At 38.5% G+C, this 22,724-nt stretch overlaps 1 protein-coding gene across 1 annotated transcript in view; it reads right to left on the reverse strand.

Annotated features, from left to right (window-relative positions):
- KIF13B (kinesin family member 13B) overlaps positions 1-22,724 on the reverse strand; it is a 198,305-nt gene that overhangs the window by 42,075 nt on the left and 133,506 nt on the right. The window contains exons 25-35 of the mRNA XM_019440893.2: positions 19,014-19,160; positions 18,356-18,385; positions 16,719-16,818; positions 16,012-16,138; positions 15,201-15,256; positions 13,456-13,580; positions 11,677-11,853; positions 8,551-8,643; positions 4,838-4,990; positions 3,974-4,051; positions 2,618-2,671 (exon numbers count right to left, since the gene is read on the reverse strand). Coding sequence (XP_019296438.2) covers positions 2,618-2,671; positions 3,974-4,051; positions 4,838-4,990; positions 8,551-8,643; positions 11,677-11,853; positions 13,456-13,580; positions 15,201-15,256; positions 16,012-16,138; positions 16,719-16,818; positions 18,356-18,385; positions 19,014-19,160 — 1,140 coding nt within the window. The remainder of the gene's footprint in view (positions 1-2,617; positions 2,672-3,973; positions 4,052-4,837; positions 4,991-8,550; positions 8,644-11,676; positions 11,854-13,455; positions 13,581-15,200; positions 15,257-16,011; positions 16,139-16,718; positions 16,819-18,355; positions 18,386-19,013; positions 19,161-22,724) is intronic.

The following is a 22,724-nucleotide window of genomic DNA, read 5'->3' on the forward strand; positions in this document are numbered from 1 at the left end:
TTCTTTCCTCTTTGGGGACTCCTTCTCCATCAGCCAGGCCAGCTTCTCCTCGGGCACATGCTCGTGAGTATTATCAAGCCCTTGAGCTCAGCCTTTATTTAGATCTAAGTCCTCACTCGGTTGTTCAACTATGCCCCTCAGCTCCCTAATCTGTCTTCTGCCCAGGCTTCCAGACCCTTCAACTGGCACAGACACCTTATGTCAAAAACTGAACTAAATCATTTTCTGCCCCAAACTTGTCCTTCCTACAGTTCATCTCTCCATTCTGTCACCTTTGTCTCCTCCCTTGGCCAACCTCATTCTTCAGGTCCTCAGAGTTCTAGACATTCTCTCTTTAATATACCTGAACCACTCTCCCTCTCCCTCCCACTGCTGAATCTACTCCCCTGATCTCCTCCATCCTCCAATTAAATTTTTTTCACACTTTTACATTGATAACTGTATGTATTTGTACTACATCCATTATTCTAATGTAATTTTATAGGCCACAGCCAGGAACCCAAGTGGGGTTTAGGTGGACTGTTAAAAAATACTTTCCACTTCAACTTTAACCATGTTACTGCCATTACTCCTTCAGCAGCTACCTGCCTCCCCATTACTCCTTGGCACAAAATGTTAGAACTTCTATAATCAGGCCCCTTTCCTCTGGGTTCTACCCCCCAGTACTCCCCCCGCCCCCGCCTTCTTTCAGTCACAATGCATGCACTGTCATTAACTTAGCAAGCTTTTTCATCCCTCCATGTTTTTGTTCACACTGCTGCTTTGACTCCTTCCCTGCCTTGAGTGGACTTCATTATCCTTCAGCTTACAGGGATTATCACCTCTCTGCAGCCTCTCCTGATCTGTGAATACTGCCTATAAAAGTGTCCACTCCCTCCTTTGGTCTCCTACTCTATCATACTTCTAGTATAGCATCCATGTTCCCTTACTCCATTTATTTGTGATTTAGATGAAGCACAATAATTTTCTTTCGAGTGATGATATTATTTAAACATAAGGAAATCGGGGTAGATAGAAAATTTTGGCCATTTCTTTCAAGGAATTTATAATATAATTGAGAATTTGGGTTAGAAGTAACGTAAAAAATGCAAAAGTCATGTTTTCTTCTTTATATTTTCCTTAAAGTATTTAATTTATTTACATTAAAAAATAATGACATAATCAATTTCCCAAAATCTCAGCTTTGTTCTGGTAATCACAACTTATGCTGTGTTTATCAAGAACAAATCAGGGGTGCCTGGGTGGCTCAAATGATTAAGCTCAATTGATTACGGGGTATCTGACTTCGGCTCAGGTCATGATCTCACATTTGCGTTGACAGCTCAGAGCCTGGAGGCTGCTTCGGATTCTGTGTCTCCCCCTCTCTGCCTCTCCCCGACTCATGCTCTGTCTCTCTCTCTCTCTCAAAAATAGATAAATGTTAAAAAAAAAAAAAAAAAAAGAACTAATCAAACCCATCACTGGATCAGTATAAAGGAGTAGTACTTAGTACACTTTGAGAGACATGGTAGGTGATTAGTAAATTAATAAGCTGGAGAGAAACTTATATGTCTATAAACATATATATATAGCTCATTTTTCAGATCTAGGTTACTAGAAGTTTGCCTGAAATAATAGTGTGTGTATATACATATACATATATATATATATGTATATGTATATACACACATTTTTATGTATTATTTCAGGCAAACTCCTAGTAACCTAGATCTTAAGAATGAGTCTAATTATTCATCAAGTTAATTGTTCTTTTTCTTAAGTTTTCATGAGGAAAATTTCAAATGCACAAAAACTGTGTAGAATAACAAAAATAGAAAGGATAGTATAATGAATCCCATGCAGCTATAACAATTATCAGTAAATAGTCCATCTTTTTTTAATCTATACCCCTGTCCTCTCCCTCAGATTATTTTCAAACAAATGCCTGGCATCAGACTATTTTATAAGATACTTTTTATAAGTCACTTTTAACCTCCTCAAGGGTTAAGATACCAATACAGGGCTTGTTGCCCACAGTTGGTTGAATGTCACAATATCTAACCAGGTCCCTCAAAAAACATCAGACACAAAAAATACTGTGATATAGGACATCCAGTTATAACAATTTCAAGTGTGATCCCTTTAAGTAAATGATAAAGAATTATCTATGCTTAAAAGTCTCTTAAATTGGGGAACACTACATTAACAATGAATAAATTCCAGCTAACAAAAGTTCTGTTCCCTTATTTTTCTTTCTTCTAGGAAATTAACTCTCAGATAAAATCTTCTTATTCTTCACAGATGTGTAATCATTCCATCGACATTTTACTATTAAAAATCTGATTCGAAGTTCTTTTATTGACACAAACAGGAAGATTATTTTAAGTAGAAACATGAACCTAAGTAATAATATTGGGGTTTAACCCTTAAAGAGTAGAGTAATAAGGCATAGTAAACCTTAATTTAACTGGCAAATAAAAAGAAATGAACTCTAAACACTTTCAAATAAATTTCACACAGTATAGAAGAGAAGGAGAAATTCTGACACGCAAAACTAGCGTGTGGTATTTGAGCAGGGGAAGCTGAATGGGCAACTAACTGTTCTAAGACTGACAGAAAACAAGTTATAAACACTTACCTTGTTGCTGCCTAGACTGTAGAATGGAATAAGGTCTTGTCGGCTGCCAGACAACTGAAGAAGAAATACAGAGGGTGTTAGTCCTTTATGTGAGAAAGTATATAAATCTACAGTCCTGGAAATACAAGAATTTGAAAACCAAATCAACAGGACGTTAAAGTCTGATAGCAGAGACGTTGTGGAGACCAAAGCTGTAAACCAGGCTAGCGTAAACTTTGGGATGTTATTAGGCACAATTTTTTTTTCTTTTTAACTGAATGGAACTTTAAGGCAGAAGGCTTGTGTAAGATCAGATACCCCATTTACACTGAGGCAACAACTGGCTGGGCCTGAGTAAGGGTACTTCATCTGTGTTTCCCCTTCTATTGAAAGAATACCAGGTTACTGGTTATCTTACCATGTCCTGATCTTACGACTTCCTTCTCTGGGTATTCGTAGCAGATGTATAGACACAAGCTATTTAATTTTAAACCATAGGATTCTAAATGCCAAACCTCTGCAAGTATCTCTGCATTTTGATGTGTCATTTTCTAAAGAAATGAGAAGATTTTAAGTTGAAATAAAATATTTCTTACTGTCTGAGAATGTTCCCAATCTTTCAGTCTGAGATCATTAGTGATGTCATTCGGTCACTCGGAGGCCCCATGTGCCCTCCCATCTGATACTCTCCCTACCTGTCACTATGGTCTCTCAAACACTAAGGTTAAGGGTCAGCTGCTCTTTACAATGTTTGTACTGTGGTTTTCCTTAGTGCAAAATTCAGACAAAGGTAGTATTTTTCATACCCACATCTTTGTCAGAAGTAAGGAAAGGAAAGATAAATCACAGGGCCACAATCATATTTCTTTGTGAAGAATTATTTGTATGCTTAATATGCACATAAATTATATCTATGCTTCAAAAAACAACAATAAACTTAAGACACTGTTATGAAACAAACCTAACTTATTTTACTCATTTATGCTACCCTGGATGGCCTTTCAGCAACTGAGTTTTGTAAACCGAGTCCAGACTTCTCCTCAATTTAAAAGTAATGAAGTTAGGCCCAGAAAATTCAAATGACTTACGCAAGGCACTTGGCTAGTTTTGCTTTAGTTCAACACACACTCACTGAACACCCAGTCACTGTGCTAGGCACTGCTCATACAAAAATAAAGGAGAGACATTAGAAACATACTTTAATGGATACTTTCCTTACCACACTGGCTAGCACAGTAGCACAGTCGCTACATCAGTTCAGAGAAGGAAATGATACCCGAGATGAGAGTTACAAGGATGGAGAAGAGTTATCCAAGCAAAGAAGAAAAGGGAAGAAGAGCCCAGGCAGAGCACCAAATGGGGAGTCCATGTACTCACTCTGTTCACATTTGGAGAGCTAATACTCCTCCTACTCAGTTTCCCCTTTCCTGTCAACTGTTCCTTCACTGTAACTTCCTGTCAGAAAATGTACACAGGAAAAACACGTATCTGAGACAGACCTCCAAAGCAATGGCATGTAAAGCAGTCTTTGAGCTACTATCTCTACACACACGTTCCTCGTTCTTTAAATAATGGCTGTTACTTCACATGATGGAATGACCCAATTCCAATCACTGTGGAATATTCAAAGTTAATTATATAGCTGTTGGTTACTTAGATCACTCTTTTATCTCTTGATGGCCCCCTTGAAGCTGGCCAGAAGTTAGTTCCAGGAGAAAGATCATGAAAATTAGATCATTCACTTTTATTTTTCATTAGGATCTTTGGTTAGAAATAATAAAAGTCTCGATATTGCTATGTAAAATGAGGTTTAAGGTTCCACTAAGGATTAGGTTTACTGCTGGCATCTCTATTATCCCTTCTAGAGAACCACTCTAAGGCTGTGGCTGGCATATCCAGCTAAGCAAAGAAGGGTCCATTCTGCCTCATACCTACGTATTTCTTCCACAACATTCTTGTCCATTACCAAAGAGTTTTTAAAATAATTCTTCAGCCAGAGAGAGTTAAATATTTTCTCCCATTAACTCAGGGCAACTAGACACCATTTAGTGTACCGAGAAAAGTAACTTCCCAGTGTAGCTTTTGTATGTTCCAAGACTTAACTGATAAGTTGAGTCTAAATTAATATGCCCCACTTAAACAGATGCTTCAAAGGTTTGGATGTAACAATCCTGTGAATTGTAGAGAGGCAAAGAGAATCAGGCTGGGTCAGCACCACTGCTACCAGCTCTGTTGGCTAACCTGGCGAAGACGATCCAAAGTGAGAAGGTTCTCCACAGCCAGCACACTTCTGAGGTATTTTTCAATATAAGCCTCTGAGTCAGCAGAAGCGGTGTTTTCAACATTAGCTGCCATTCTTGCTAATGTTTCTCGTTCCTCTACTCCCTGGGCATCCTGGAGAACAGAAAGTTGTGTATTAAAATTAAGTACTTGATAGAAGAAAACATAAAAGCTTCTTGATCTATACAAGTACACACACACACAGAGTACTGAACTAAATGGGACATATTCCAAAACTCCATTTTACTGCCAGCTTTCAGAACTCAAAATGCATTTCCCCACAGAAATTACGGTATGAATTGGTGGTTAGGTTAACTTGAAAGGTTAACACAGTGCCACTGAAACACAGCACATTCTCAATAAAATTGTCCTCTGCTATGTTTCTGTTGCAAACAGAAATGTTACTGGTTACAAAGGATTTGGTGGAAATAGCTGGAAATATACCACCACCACAATACTTCAGAAATACATCATGAGGGGCAAGAGAGAGGAACAAGAAGCTGGGGTGACAGCAAGACAGGGGTCGGGTCCAAATAACTCCAGTAGGAGGCAGACACAGGTATGGAGAAGAAGAATGCAAAAGAAGGTTGGCTTTCCACCCGTTCCCTAAGCAGCAGACCACGGACTACACGTCCAAGAAGTAGCAGCTTTTAAAACTGGTCTCAGTCCTCAACTCTGGAGTGAGACAGGCCAAAGGCAGCATTGCACCCACCAAGAAGAAAAGTATCCTGGGAAATTCTCACTTGCTGTGCTCTTGCCAAGAGCCCATCCCTGCTCCTCTGACATGGGCGGCCCGTGCAGATAAACAAGATGTTCACAAGTCAGGGAGGGACGTTGTTAATGTATTTAATCATGTCAAGCAAGCTTGGCTCCTAACAAATTACTCTATTCAGAGAAAATCTGATACTTTATTTACTTGCGAATTTGTCAGAATAATGTCAAAAACCACAAAATATATATCCATATGCCACTGCATCTTTACATGCCATCAACTTTAAGGAAAAGAAAAACATTTTATATACCACTAAGGAGAAAAGAAAAAATTCTGCCAATTAATTTTAAGATATCAATTATTAGACACATTCTAACATCAAAAATATTTCTTAAAATTTAAATAAGCTTTAAGAACAGATAAAATGTGGAAGAATCTGGAAGGTGGCTTAACTTCACAAAACTTCTGTCTCCTACCACTATAGGATTCATTTGAGCCTTTTAATAACTCTGAAAAGAAGCAATCATCCTCATTTCATGGATGAGGAAAGATGAAGGCCACGTAATTGGCAAGAGAGTCAAGATTAGAACTTAGGTCCCCTGATACTCCTGACAAAGTAGTCCTTTTACCTCTCAACACACAATACTTTTTGGTGTCTGAAGGGAACAGGCATTATCCTGATTTTATAAGAAAAGGGAAACTTGAGTTTTATAGAAACAGATACACTCATGTTACCCATGTCCCTATCAAGATACAAAACATTTCCATTACTTCAGAAAGTTCACTTACGGCCTACCCTTCCCCCCAAGGCAAGGTAATTTCTTTCACCACAGATTAGTTTCACCGGTTTTAGAATTTCACATAAATGGAATCATCCTTTCTTGTGTCTGGCTTCTTACATTCAGCATAATGATTCTGGATTCATTGAAGAAGTTCATTTCTTTGTGTAGCTAAGTGATAGTCCACACTATGGATATACCACAATTTGCTTATCCATTCATCCACTAATGGATGTTTGGATTGTTTCCAGTTTTGGGTTCCTCTGGATTCAGCTGCTATGAGCATTCCTGTACACATCTCTATGACACACATGGTCACTTCTCTTGAGTAAGCACCTAGAGGTGGAATTACTGGGTCCTGGGGTAGACAGTTGAAACCATTTCCTATTCTCTGGCCTACCATCAGTTCTTTTGCCACTAAGCTCTCATAGCTGCTATAACAGGGAACACAGAGAACTTTTCAAGGATTTTTCATGATGAAACCTAGATTCCTTGAGGAATCTTTTTGTTTCTAAATAAAAAATAAACTAAATGTAGTCCTTTTCCTGTTAAGTTTTAAGTCTCGCTGTTCCTTTTTCTTTATCATCAAGATTTGATAATGTGAAAATAACACTTGCCAACTTAGATGTTTAGATAATTATTAACAAGCAGCCCAACCACATGAGGCCATATGCTTCTCTCTCAATGGATCCCCCTGCATTTCCTCCCTTTGAAAACTGTATCACTCAGGGAATAAAAGCACCTTTAAAGAGGATAAGGAACCTACAGGTGGGAGGGAATGAGACAGGAGGGGAAGGAAAATGAGAGAAATGGAAAAATGGAAGAGAGTTCACTACAGCAGTCATTGTTTCTCAACTGCATTCAAACCATGTATAGAGTTAAAGTATGAAACAACCAGAAAGACATAAAACATTCAGACACAGAGAATAAACACTGCATCTCTTGCTGAGCATGTAAGTATACAAAGAGTAATCGACTACAGACCCAAGATTTTGCAGCTAGTCTAACTCTGAAAACAGACTTATTTTTAAAATGTGCAGCAGGCTCCAAATTAAACAGTTAAACAGCTAATACTTACTATGTAAGTCTAACACTTTGGAGATCCAGTACAAGACTTCCTGTAGTATAAGAAATCTAAAGCAGAGCCTAAGCACTATATAATCTTTTCACCCTTCCAAAAACTCACTGCTTAGAATACATTTTGTCCACCTACTGTTCACTCAACAGAATCAACAACTTCCAGCACTCAAAAATGAAGCATAGGGTGCTGATGTGGACCGTGTGCTTAGTAGGGAGTGTCCACTCCCAGCACACTCTCCCATTCTTCACTCCCTAGGAAAGTATAATCTGCACCTCCTCACTCCTCGATTCTGGATGGTGAGCGTGACAGACAGGACCGCTCTGATTTCCCTTTTGCAGAGTCCTTTTCTAAGAACCCTCATATCTTCCTACCCCTGTAAGGAAGGCCTCCATTGCCAGCTGTGTCGAAGACCAGGTGAATAAATCTGGGATTAAATATTAGGAAGCAAATGAAAACTACATCGTCCAGCAAGCTTCTGTCCGGGGGTATTTGAAACTCCATTTGTTTGATTCCTATGGCTCTCTCAGTTCAGAAAGGGAAATAAGGAGAGGAAAATAATAATAGGATCTATAATAATGGCAATTACAATTTACTGCTGTGTGTGTGTACAACATCCTTAAAAAACAACCCTGTACAGAGGTATCACTAACCCAATTTGATAAATGAAAAAATTGAGGCTCAAAGTAACTCACTAAGTGCACCTCACTGAGAGGTGATGAAAGTAAGATTTCTGTGTGATTCCAAAATGAATCTCCAAAGCTTGAATCTCTATTTTGCGCTATGTTGCTTCCCTTTGAGAGTTACAATATTGTTACCTTATGTCTACTAGAAATGAAAAGGAGTGCTGTCTTCTAGGAGTATTGATTTGCTTTTCAAAAGAAAGTTCTTCTTCAACAAAATACTAAAACCAGAACCTTTGAAGCCACAAGTACATTTTACTATGAATCACATTAAGATTAGAAAATTCCTCTACAAACCTACAGCATTTGCCTAAACACACATTTTCATGGACTATGTATTTCTTGGGTAGGTGACTTTTCAGGGACGTAGCTCTTTTTACATGTTTATTTTTAGTAAACTCAAATTTTGTACAATCCTTCACCTCTGGAATATTGGAGACAATCTCAAAAGTCACTCCACAGCCAGGAATAGAACTTCGATGTGACATCTTTTTTAGGAGACTCTGAGCAAAACCCTAGAGAAAAACAAAACAGAAAGATATGGTTTCCTACCTCAAAAACTGAGTGTTCATTAACAAAGCATAAGGGATACTGCATTCATTCTAACAAAAAGAAACAGAGTATATTTCCAACATAAGCAAGCTGAAATCCAAATCACTAAATAGAGACTCCTCAACTTCATTTTAGTGCACAAAACCAATTTATTAGATCCTTGCCGCGTGACAGGTGCTAGACCCATAATATGAAGAGTATAAACCCAAAACTCGAAACAGACACTGGGCATCTGGTTCAGCTCTGCTTAAAGGCTACAGAAAAAAAAGACTGTTGACTTCGACACAATAAAGTGACCTTCTGAGATGTAAGCAAGGACTGGTACTGTTACACTTTTTTTTTTTTCCAGTACAATGGACATCTTGCAGCATGAATATTGACAAGTTCAGGCATTAAATTCTTGACCAAAGCAGGATCGTTATGAAGAATGATTTAAGAGTGCATGGTCATTGTTTATGCTGACTGTGCTCTTTGCACAGTTAAGAATTGAACTGTTGAATTAATGCATAGATGACTCATTTGAAGATGCTGCTAAGACTGAACATCCTGTAGAGGTTGAAGAGAGCAGGGATGAGGGCAGAATACAATTGGTGAATCAAGATAAGAAGAAGAGAGAATATTAAACTGATGCCCAACTTTTTCCCTCATTCAAAAGGGAAGCAGGAAATATGTGAGAACCTCTGAAAGAAAATAGAAAAATCCAGCTATTTGGTCCTAGAAGTACATATTTTCACAAACCTCCTTAATAATAATTTCTCTCCTCTTCAGTGATCTATAGTTAACTTTTTAAAAGACTGTAACTTTTATGGGGCACCTGGGTGGCTCAGTTAAGCCTCTCTTGATTTCGGCTCAGGTCATGATCTCCCAGTCTGTGGGTTCGATCCCTAAAGCAGGCTCTGTGCTGACACCATGGAGCCTGCTTCGGATTCTCTCTCTCCCTCTCTCTCTGCCTCTCCCCTGTTTGCTCTCTCTCTCTGTCTCTCACAAAATAAATAAATAAGCATGAAGAAAAAAATAAGAATAAAAATTAAAAAATAAAAATTAAAAACTAAAATAAAAAATGTAGTTTTAGAATGCAAACAGACCACTGATTTCAGCCCTTCATTCTACCCACTTCAGCCTTGCAATGCTGAGCCACTGCCAATTACACTGGTCAGAGCTCAGCTGTAGGTTTGTTTTCTTTTTAACGGGTGGGGAAGGGAGGTGTGGGTGCTGTTGTTACCTACTTTTTGCTTTCCTTCTGTATGGAACTACTGAAGCTGATTTGCACACGTTAGCGTCATAAGGAAGTCCCTGTTCTTGTATAAAGAAGCAAATTTTGGGAATGAAGTATCTGAAATCAGGAGGGAAACTGGCATGCCCTAAAACACTATTACATCATTCAGCATCAATTTGATAATGTCATTTCAACCAGGGAAAAAATGTGGCAACTTCTTGTCGCTATAATAAAAAATAAAAAATAAAAACAAACTAGAGAAACACACACACACACACACACACACACACACACACACACACACCAGAAGGAGTTCAGTGATGCCATGATGCACCCTTTCTGTTAAGGATTCTGTGGGGCTGGTGGTTGTCCCAGGGCAGTCTCAGTGCCTGGCAACCAGAATCTCTAGCTCAGGCATGGCAAATCGCTCTTCAAAATGCTCAAGAGCAACACGTCTTTTTCAATCCCTTAAAGACTTCCGAGAAAAGAGAGATGGAGAAGAGCGAACGGGAGCCACACCATATACGTCTAGCTGACCCGATGACCTGGATTTTATTGATGCTGGATTGCCAAGCTAAAGAGCTGCAATTTTAACAGCATTACCGCCAGTCTTCATTTCAAAGATTGATATCAGTGTGACATTTAGAACTAAAGATTAATTTTTAGGGGTGGAGATTACATCTAGGACTCTGTCAACCATGACTGTGCTCTTTTAAATGAAAAGATTTCTTTTCATATGTCCTGGTTTTAGTCAGTGTACTGAGAAGGCCTCAAAAAAAAAAAAAAATGAGCACAGTTAAAAGAATCTCCAGAATGAGCCTCCCAAGTCCTATATTTGCAAAGCCAATGAAAGAAACAGTTTATACCCTTACCTAGAAGTTTTCTACTAACCCCAGTCACATGGCACAAGGTCGTTCCTGATCCAGCTGCAACTGCGTGGCTGGCCACGGACCTGGCCCCCGCCCCCCAGCACACCTGTCAACACTCTGCTTCTCGTGGTCTGAGCCCTCCATGCTGTCCCTCCTCACTACTCCTGCACACGTGTTTTCTCCTCTCCACAGAAGAGTCAATTCCTCCTCTGCCTGCCAAACTCCCTTGTCTGTAAAGGAGTGGCTCGCATGCTACCCCCCTCTCTGATACCTGCTCTGACTCCCTTGGTGTGAATTCTCCATCCCTCGGCCTGCAGCCTTCCAGCTCTCAGGGAGCACCGGCATTACAGCACTAACCCAACAGAGACAGATCACCTGTTAATATATGTCTACGTACACCAACGGACACTAGCTATTTCAAGATGCAGACTACTTCTAACTTATCCTGTTACCCAAAGCTTGACAGAGTACACTCTCTAAATATGTGAATCAGTGAATTAGCAGAGATGACTGAAAGGGAAGAAAGAGATGCAAAGCGGAGGGTAAGATGTCCAAACAACAGCAAACCTACAGAGAACCTTCACATCTTGCGTGACCCAAACGAAAAGTCAAAAAACAAAACAGTGAACTTCACTTTGACTGGGCTCTGTGGCAACGAAAAGAATGGCATTAATTTGTGACTATGTAATAAGAAAGACTGATTGTAACAACTTAATGTTGTCTTGGAGAAGTCGGGATGGAATGTGCCAGAACGAAGCAGGCACAGTTACAAGACAGTAACAGGCAAGCTGAAGAGAAAATGCTTCATAGAGTCTGCTTAGATGAGAGGCCAGAACAATCATCCCCTGGCCCTGCCCTCAACGTCAGACCTGTGATTAAAGTCATTTCTTCAACGAGGATTAATGACTCACCTGCCGGCCATGAACATTGACACAAATTCGTTTCCGTAACACTAACTGCATGTCAGCTGGATGGCTGAGCTGGACTGTCACCCGCACAATCAGATACACTCGCTCATCCGCAGGGGTGCCTTTACTGAGCTGAGGACAGCTGTGCACTGCAGAGTCCCAAGAGGCTTCTGCTCTCACCTGCAGAGACAGAAAGAACATACTTTTCCCTCTCCTCCTGGAAAAACAAAACAAAACAAAACAAACAAACAAAAAAAAACAAAAAACAACCTCACGAGGAAACATCTTGACTTGGCTACAGTCCTACAGGCTGGTCATGAGTGCAGATGTACTAGAACCTCCCTGAAAAGCTATGGGATAGGAAGATATGGTCTCCACCACCCTAGTCTGGGAAGAACAGAGCATGATATTCCTGGCTGGCTGGCTTTTAAAATGTTTTTATTTTGAAAAATGCTCAAACATAAAGTGCAAATTCAGGACAATGAACTCCTGTATATCTTCCATCTAGAATCATCAGCTGTTCAGGACAATGAACTCCTGTGTATCTTCCATCTACAATCATCAGCTGTTAATATTTTGCCACTTTTCCTTTCTCTTTCTCACAACACATATACACGCAGTATAATTTTTTTGCTGCACTACTTTAGAGTAAGTTACAGACTTGTAACTCTACATGCCTACATACATTAACAAGTATCTTCTAACAGCAGGTACATCCTCTGACTTAACCATAGGACAATTATATTCAGGAAATTTAACATCAATAAAATACTATTATATTATACATAGTCTACATTCAAATCTTTCAGCTGTTCCAATCCAGGATCACTAACTGCATTTAGAGGTCATGTCCCTTTAGTCCATGTCAATCTGGAATGGTTCCCAACCCTTTCTTTGTTGCTCATGATACTGACTTATTAAATAAGAATGTACAGAATGTACAGAATTGCACAGAATGTATCACAGTTGGGTTTGTTGTCTTTTTCCCTGCTATTAAAGTTTTGCATCTTAGGAATACCACTAAGTGATAATGTGCCCTAAGCATCACATCAGCTTTCCTTGTTTAAACTATTTTATTGTTTTTCCGATATACTCAAAATTAGAAAATAAGCTCCCACTATATACCCATCACCCGGATTCAAACATTATCTAGATTTTGCCACACTGACTTCATCTTTTTTCTCCTCTTTAAAAAGCCTTTACCACAGGGCCACCTGGGTGGCTCAGTCGGTTAAGCGACTGACTCTTGATCTTGGCTCAGGTTATGATCTCACAATTGGTGAGGTTATGATCTCACAGTTGGTGGGTTCGAGCCCTGCATCAGGCTCTGCACTGACAGCACAGAGCTTGAGATTGTCTCTCTCCCTCTCTCTCTGCCCCTCCCTTTTCATGCTTTCTCTCTCTCTCTCTCTCTCTCTCTCTCTCTCTCTCTCTCAAAATAAATAAACTTTAAAAAAAAAAGTTTTTAGTAAAGAATTTCAAAGCAAATCCCAAACATCATGTCGGTTTATGATGGACCAAAGCTGACCTGAACTATGAATACTAACAGAGAGAGATCCTTTACCAGGAGGGGAAATAAATGGCAAATGGATGTAATTTGACCATCTACTCCTTCTGGAAGCGGTTCCAATCTTTCTGGAAGTCGTAATGAAAGGTTTTCATTTATGCATCTTGACAAATGTAAGCATTAAAGTGATTACATTGCTGATTGTTTAAAAAGACTCAAGGAAAGGTTAAAGAAACTACTTTTCATCTGATTTTCCCTAGTTATGCTTTGTTTACCTCTCCATCATGCTGTTTTACAATCTGCAGTTCAAAGAACTCATCCTCTTCTTCTCCAGTGAGGGTAGCATCCCATCCACCAGCTTCTGGGTCATCAAGATTATCCTGGGAGCTGAAATCATCAGCTAAAAGCAAAGAAGTTCCATTAAATACAGAGATCATTTTAAGGGATAACCCTTACCAGCTAAATTTCAATGTGCTTGGTATTAAAATTCTACTGCCTCAAATTTCATTTGCTTTTGGCTCTAAAATCTTACATGACATGGAAGAGGACCATTAAACAGTTCTTAGAGATGGATAGACTCTCAAGAAATTATCTTATCCAATCTCTTACCTTTATGCTTTATTTTACATGGAAGGAAAATGAAGCCAAGATACCCAAGAGGTTATTCAAGGTCAGCCCATAAATGTTAATGATAGGATTATAACCGAAATTCCCTATTTTTTAGTGCATTGAAAAATGAGAAGCGAGAGTGATTCCAATTATCTGACAGTTGAGTTCAACAAAAGAATCAATTGGCTACATGAGCCGGAAACTTGGAGGGTTGCCCCCTGACCCTTTAGTTATTTAGTTCTAAGCCTGGACCTTCCAACACCCTATCCATCTTAAGCTTGTAAGTAGGCACCAAAAGTATCTTTTCTAGTATGTGGGCTTGTGTGGATCAAGAATGGGCAAAAGGCTGAACAAGCTCTTGACCATGTCTTGGAATATCCATACAACAGGTCTTCTATAAGCTTATTCTTTTCCACTCTTACCCTCCTCCACATGCACACACAAGCACACACAAGAGCACCTCACCTATCTAGAAACCTAACATAAGAATAGGCTGGAGTAACCCTCAGCATGCAAGGCTCAAGAGAACAAGATAGGATAGAGTGCTGTGGCAAAACACTGAAACCCCATCAGGTAGACAGACAGTAGAAATGGCTAAATATTATTTACTAACTCTGTGTGCATATAATAATTTTCCATATATCTAAATAAGTTAAGTAGTACAAAATGCTAAATACCTCAGATATTATAACTCACTTTCAGCTAGGTGGAAGAAACACACTGAGGACATCTAAGCTTGTCTATTTAGGATAGTTAATTTTAACACATGGTTTTCCTGCAGATATTTAGGAATGTAACTGCTGACTTTTAACTTATTTTTAGCTCTTTAATCTGCCTTTTCATTTTTATTTTCCTTCCCTGGGCAGAGTATAGGTAAAATGTAGCCACATCCAAAACATTTTACATGAAGGAGAAAAAAAGAAAGGAAAAATTGACAGGTTCTCATAACTAAGCAATGCAGGAATGAAGGGCATAAGAACTCACAGAAAAAGTAAGAAATTTATTAGATAGTTCTAAGAAAACACCAGATAAAAGAAGCATGCTACATGAGGATCTCTTTCCAGACAGAAGTCTTTTCCTAGGAATTAAAGAAGAAATTATTTTAAGTGCAGGAAAATACTACCACTACACCTAACCTGATGATGAGAACAAAGCATACACACAACTGTATGGATTATAGATTGAAATGTGAGAACGCACCATGATGAAACATACCTATCACTGCTACAAAAAATATTATTCTTACAGAAAAGTCATTCTTTGTCAAGTATCAGTGTCCCTCAGCATACATAATATAGACCCTAACCTTAGGCTCACAGAACTGCCTAACTGCAAACTTCGTTAGAATCCAGGTGCTACTTGGACACTAATTTGTCAGAGGTAAGCCTTCAGAAAGCACCTCCTAACTTACCATTTAAGTCAAGGAATATAACAGGAATGTGTGTTTCCATCCCAGGAACTGGGGTCCTAAAACATAATGAACAAAGAGCATCTCAAATAAAGCAGACTTTCTGAGCAGCATGTACCTTGAGTCACAGCATTAATCCACACTGAGAATAGTACAGATGAAGCCAATAATAACTGTGGGTATTGTGTTTTTGTTATAATTTCACATCAGAGATGCCCCTAAACTAACCTGTAACTGCTGTTGCTTTTCACTGGTGCTCTCATGTATAATTATCATATGCTCTGATACTAGAATTCAGTCTTCTAAGATACCTCTATCTGTTTATAATACAGCTCACTTGTTTAAAGTTACTTTTTTATAAAATTACATACCGAAGGGCCTCATATGGCTTAATTTACTATTTTTAATTTCGATAAAGTGGCACAGAACATTTGCTGACAGTACAGTTTAAGCCAGCCCCAAAACCCAAAACTCCTGGAGATGCAATTTTATTATGACCGAATGGTCTTTTAAGGGAATGACCCAAGTAATTAACATATTAACTTTTTTTTAATGCTAAGTGCACTGGTATTAAATATTGATTTAGATTCTCAGAAATCTTAATTACTTGGGCCAATAACAATATTATTTAATAAAACACGGTTTAAGGCCATAGTTATTCCAATTCATGAAAATAATTTAACACTTCCTCTAATTCTTTTCCCCTGTGCTAGGATGAGTCTTCCATTAATTGAAACACAGGCAAAATTCATACAGAAAGCAGGCAGCTCAGGGAACATCTGGAACATCAGAACACATGTGACAGCATTCATACCATTCTGCTGGGGCCCCTGGAATGCCACTGCCGGCAGAGGGGACCATTACCGCATTCCGCTCCTCAGTCAAGGTCAGTCTCATCTCTAGAAGTTGAGCTTCACGGTCGGCATCATCCTCTGTTTTATCTAGAACGTCAGGAATAAGGATGAAATACAGATTTCTCACACAGATTTCTCTCTTGATATTTACACTTCTGTCCAGCGTATCCACAGGATTTGCCTGCATTTCAGTCACTGGTTGATGAGGGTTCACCAAAAACTTATTACTTCCCTAATGAGTGATTAAAAAAACAATCATGATAAAAAGTGAACTGTAAGAGCATGGCTGTACTCTTATAGAAAGGCCATCTTTGGAAAGCCAACATGGACCACCAGCACATGAATAATTTCTTCCAGAGTTGAAGGATTCAAGTACTTTTGGATAAGAAATCAAAAATGTTAGCACCCTCCTTAATTTATTTTTGAAGGACAATGTTTACATACTATATTTTCTCTCTTTGTTGCGGGTAAGGGGAAACCTACAGAAAGATATTATTACAGTTAAATAAATGTTATTCTGAAAGGACAGGACATAAATAAGAAACATTCCTATGCTCTTGCCATCCCCATTATTGATGTGTTCATCTACTTCTAATTGATGTGGCTGCAAATAGAGATTAATTATGCACAGACTGGGGGGGATAAATATTCAATTTGCTTTTCCTACCATGTTTACTGACAAGCTTTTGCAGTTGTTGATCTAAGTACTCCTGACGTTTTGTTAATGCATTTAGCCATTTTCTACGCAGTCTCTCTAAATCCCGATCCTGGAAGAAAACGAGGGAAATTATGGCAAATATAACGGCAAGACAAAATACTTGAAACCAATGCTCCATCTACCTTACTCTAAGTCTTCAAACTGTAAAGTATCACACATCAATATCTTTGCCCTCACTACTAGTTGACACTAATCATTATTTGGAACAGAAAGTTCCAGAAATCAAAGAATTGTTGTTCTAGAACAAGACAGCTTCTGAAAAGACATTCTCTGATACCTAGAACCAGTTTTATTTCTATTGGTTCAAGGGGCAAGCCTTACAACTAAGATCTACAATGTCCCTTTGCTGGATAAAAATCACAAATACTGGGGCGCCTGGCTGGCTCATGTGACTCTTGATCTCGGGGCTGTAAGTTCAAGCCCCAAACTGAATATAGATCCTACTAAAAAAAATAAGTAAATTAAAAAAAAAATCACAAATATTACTCAACAATCTTAAGATTTATATCCCTGGGAACCATCATAAGAATTCCTCAAATCTCTTAACTTGTTTCAGCCTTCAACTTGTTTCACTAGTCTCTACAAACAACATGTAATGTTTCTCTCCCTTGTTTCTTGTGTGTAGGGGGCAGTTTGGAGGGGGAGAGGGCGTTATCAACAGACGAAGAACTCTACCATTCAACACCTGACTGTATACCAATCTTGCCTCATTTCCTTTTGTAATAAAGTTAACAAGGCTGGGTAGATCAGTGGAATGCTGAAGATACAGTGTGTATCTGGATTTCACTAAGGCACTTAACCAAATAGCTCATGACATTCTTGTGGACAAGATGGAGAAATGTGCAATGAATCTACTTGAATGAAATCATAAATGACTGAAATATCACATCCAAAGAACAGTGATTAATGGAATAATGTCAGCTTAAAAGAAGTCTCTATTGTTGTGCCATAGGACTCTGTATTTAACCCTATCTGATACAATATTTTTATCAGTCACTTATAGGAAGGCAGACATTTTTATCAAATTAGAATGATGCAAAACCAGGAGAGTGACTACACTGGATGACATAATCAGGATCCAAAGAGCTCTGACAGTCCTAAACAATGACTAGCAAGACTAACATGATAGAACTGGACAGACATAAACAAAATCTTGCAGGAGATTAGGAAGGGTGGAGGGGGCAAAACCAAACCCGTGTGACTCTTATAAGTGGGGAAGGCAGACCTGGTTTAAAAGATGGAAAATACCTAAGCAGTGTGGCTTGACTGAAGCTCAGTATGAGATAGCTCTTACAGGGAAAAGGAGGGGTGACTCCACTCAAGGAGAGAGGGAGTGCAAGGAAAAGGATCTGGAGAAATGGATCTGTAGGAAACTTGGATGGGGAGCTCTAAGTTTGGAAAATGATGAAAGTCACAAATGATTTCTTATACATAAGACTACAAAACTCTGTTTTAATTTGAGAAAAGCAATATTTGAATCAAAATTAATTGTGTAATTATTAAATAACAGTATAGCAAGACTCAGGAATGTGTACTTCAGTACTTTAATCAAGCTCATTTGATGAAGCTAACAGGTGCTTCCTTACCTGGTAGCTGTCCATGTCCTCCTCTTCCTCCTAAAAGAAAAAATATATTACACATAACTAAAACAATTATTTTTTCAAGAATCAGGCTATGCTCAACAGCCAGAATCTTTTGCCAGACTTTATATTTTCTAATTTAATGAAAATACTGTTTCATCTCCCACCTATGTTCACCCTCACTCTTTGCTTTATAGTTTTCAGGAAGTTGGGAGTAAAACCTTAAGCTTCTCATAGGAAAGTGAAGAATGCTCATTTGACCTTTTCAGGAACCAGTACAATACTCTCCCTGCTGAGTTTATAGTCCCACTCCCCAGGAGAAATCAAACACCTGCTGGCAAAGAGTCTTTACAAGCCAGTAGGGGGTTTCTGTAGAAGGGTGGGTGATGGGGGAAGTTAATCACTAGTAGGCAACTGAGGAATTTCTGGAGGCTGAGATGTCTTAACCCTCAGTTTGCCATGTACCAGGGCAAAACCACAGTCTGGTTCAGGTGCACTGATTTCATGCAAAAGTAATACAGTAACAAACAAACAAAAAAAGACATCAAATTAAAAACTGAAAGAAGTGTTCATGGAAGGCAGTTTTCTGGCAAGTTCCAAAACACTCTCTTATCTCATTGGGTCTTTCACCAAGAATATAACTGGCACAGAGACAGAAACTTACATGAAAGGTCTCAAGAGTCTTGGGGGATCTGAATGTTCTAACTTTTACACATCCAATGCCAACAGACAATATACATTCTTCCATCAGTGGTAAAGTCCCAGATTCCTGCACAGACTTCACTTCCACTTGAACTCGCCGAGACTGTCCCTGTATCAGAGACAAATTTAAATTTATTAAAATCAGTTTAATTTCCAAATATTTGGTTTAGAGAGACCCCTACAGGCTGATGTTGAGAAAGCATTTAACTTTGGAGACCTATCTCACCACATCTTTAAGTAGTAAACTACAAATTGAAAAACTAATCAGGAATAATAATTTACCTTTTCAGCAAGTAGAAAGACATGGAATATATGGACTGCATATTTTTTCAATAAAAAGAAACATTATGAGAAAAAATTCTAACAAAGGAACTGCAAAAAGGAAGGGACAAGCAAAACTGTTCAACTCACTTACCATCAAATAAATGCAGATTAAAATAAGCACAAAACACTTATTTTCACTTACTAAACTAGCAATTACCTTTTAAAAAGGCAATTTTCAATATTGCCCAAAGGTTATGAATCAGGAAATTACATACATTGTTAGTGGGAATATAAATTGGTACAGCATTCTGCAAGGCAATTTGCCTTAAAAATTTAAGTATCCCCTGGCTCAGCAATTCAACTTTCTAGGAAGCTGTTCTCAGTAAATAATCATAATATGTGTATAAAGATCTTAAAACAATGTTAAGAATAACAAGAAACTAGATACAAATAAATGCATAATATTGACAACTGCTTAAGCTACAGTATATAAATATAAAATATACAGTCATTAAAATATTGTTGTAGAAAAACATACATAATATATTAAGCTAAAAAGTATGATAAACAATGTTAACCAGACTTAGAAAAAAAAAAGAGGGATTACCAAACCCAATAGATATAGTAGGATCTACTTTTAAAAATCAGCAGAGTAAGAAATAAGAATGGTGACCACTATCCTGGAATCACTGCTCTAATCCCAAATAATTTAACACCATGTTGCAAAATGAAGAATTGAACAGAAAGCTGTTCCTTCTTAAGCATATTTTCATAATAAATACTATGTGATCCTATATGTTTACAATGAAACAGTATTTTAAAATTCCCAATATTCCCAAATTACTGACTTCAGAGTTGGCTTATAAATTTTAGGGATGTAAAACAGAATCTGAACAATGAAATTTGAATATACAATTTCAAATCTCCTCCCCCCTTCCATCAGATTTTTTAATTCCCAAGAGCTTTGCATTATCAGGGAAATCAATTTAGGCAAATGATTAATCTGAAGGCCAGATTTGAAGAGATGAGTTACAGATGTCTTTTGATTTAATATTTTCCAATAACTATGCATCGCTTATTTTGTGGAAAGAGTACCCCCAGAAAACATTTTGATTGTCTAAAATAGTTTACTCATTTCAATTAGCTACGTTTTATTTGTTTACTTCCCCTAAGACAGAAAGTAACCCACTTTCCATGGGTGCCCACATGCAAAAGGTGAAGTACAGGCACTGTGTCGGGGGAGCATTCAAGGTAGGCAGAAGTAAGAAAAAGGACACAGAAGATCTGAAACTGCTTACTGTTCCACAGAAAAGCTTTGAACAGTATACCTAAACTAATAGATTGAACTTCGTGTAACTGCTGATATTTGAGCATTTTTTAACTACAAAACTGGCAATTTTTTATGGCGAACCTAATCAGCTCTCCTCTGCCACTTTCCTGTTCGAGAACAGTACGTTCTGGTTTTCAAATACATTAAATTCAAATGAGACTACTATCCAAGGCCCTCTATGAACTAGCTGCCACATGTTTCTATAACCTCCTCTGTTGCTGTTTTCCAGATCTTCCTACATATTACTTTCTACCCAAACTTACCTAATTCCAACTACTGTATCTTTATTCTTGCTGTTTAGGTATGAAAAATGTTTCCAGCCTTTGCACGATTGTTTTGGCATCCACATCAAGACCCACACCCTTCAGAAAAAGCCTTTCCTGGGGTGCCTGGGTGGCTCAGTCAGTTAAGCATCCCAACTTTGGCTCAGGTCATGATCTCACGGTTTGTGAGTTTGAGCCCCACGTCGGGCTCTGTGCTGACAGCTCAGAGTCTGGAGCCTGCTTTGGATTCTGTCTCCTTCTTTCTCTGCCCCTCCCCAACTTGTGCTCTATGTCTCTCAAAAAATAAATGTAAAAAAAAAAAATTTAAGAAAAAGATATATATTTAAGAAAAGATATATATCTTCTTTAACAGATGTTCAGAAAAAGATGTTCTTCACACCCATGAGAATCCTATTTTATATATACATCTGATGTTATAATTTAAACTAATTTCCTTTTGCTTTTAGATCTTTGCCCATATATGAATGAATTTGCTAAAATTCGTTTGCTAGGGTCAGAGAACAAGTATTTACCACCTTCCTCCTTCTAAAACATTCAGAAACTTAAATATTTAAGCAAACTTTCTTTTTCCTTTAACCGTTTCTCGTGTTTTGCTTTGAATGATTTTGATATTCATTTTTCAAAAGCTATTCTAATATTTTACTATTGTTCTAAAGTCTGGAAACTATCAGGGCACCTGCATGGGTCAGCCAGTTAAGCATCTGACTCTGGATTTCGGCTCAGGTCATGATCTCACAGTTGATGAGATCAAGCCCCAGGTTGGGATCCTGCTTGGGATTCTCTCTCTGCCCCTCCCACAGGTGCATGCTCGCTCATTCACTCTCTCTCTCTCTCTCTCTCAAATAAATAAATAAAGTATGGAACCTATCAGAGGATACAATATTCTACTAAATACTGAATTAATGTAAAGTATAGCAAAAAAAAGAGTATTTCCAAATCTTTTATGTAAATTCTATTAAGATATTCTCTCCTATGGCAGTGTAGACACTTTATAGGTTACAATCTGCCTGCAGTTAAGTGAAATTTCCCACATATTTCTCTGCTGTATTGATTTCTAGCAAATATTCATGCAACTCAGCTGCATTTATGTAACATCTCCTATAGTATCATACAAAGATACTTTGTCTTTGTCCTCAGATCCTGGCAGAGAGCTCCTAAAACTCACAGAACTTCCTGAGTGATAATGATTATAGGTGCATCTTTTAATGATGCAACTTAAAAAAATTTTTTTTTTAATGTTTATTTATTTTTGAGAGGCAGAGAGAGAGCGTGAGTAGGAGAGGGGCAGAGAGAGGGAGACACAGAATCTAAAGCAGGCTCCAGACTCTGAGCTGCCAGCACAGGGCCCAATGCGGGGCTTGAACTCACAAATCATGAGATCATGACCTGAGCCGAAGTCAGTTGCTCAACCGCCCCTGCCACCCAGGGGCCCCTTAATGATGCAACTTTAAACCTTATAATCCTCGGCAAGCCCCTAGATAGCTTCAGGAGAGGGGCCAATAGTCCAAAAAAAACAAGCCTTGATCAGAAGTCTGGAACTGTCAGGTCCACCCTAAAACCTCAGGAGAGAGCAGAGAAAGGATGGAGACTGAGTTAATCACTCATCAGTTATGCCTACATAATGATGATCCATAAAAACCTACAAACAATGAGGTTCAGTGAGCCTCCAGGCTGGTGAACAAAACAAGGTGGTGGGAGGGCGGCATACAAAGGGAGGATGCAGAAGCTCCTTATCCCTCCTCCTGTACTTTGTCCCATCATCTCTTCCTTCTGGCTATTCCTGAGCTGTATCCTT

Source organism: Panthera pardus, unplaced genomic scaffold (genome assembly GCF_024362965.1).
Source record: "Panthera pardus isolate Hobbes unplaced genomic scaffold, ASM2436296v1 HiC_scaffold_13, whole genome shotgun sequence".
NCBI lineage: Eukaryota > Metazoa > Chordata > Mammalia > Carnivora > Felidae > Panthera > Panthera pardus.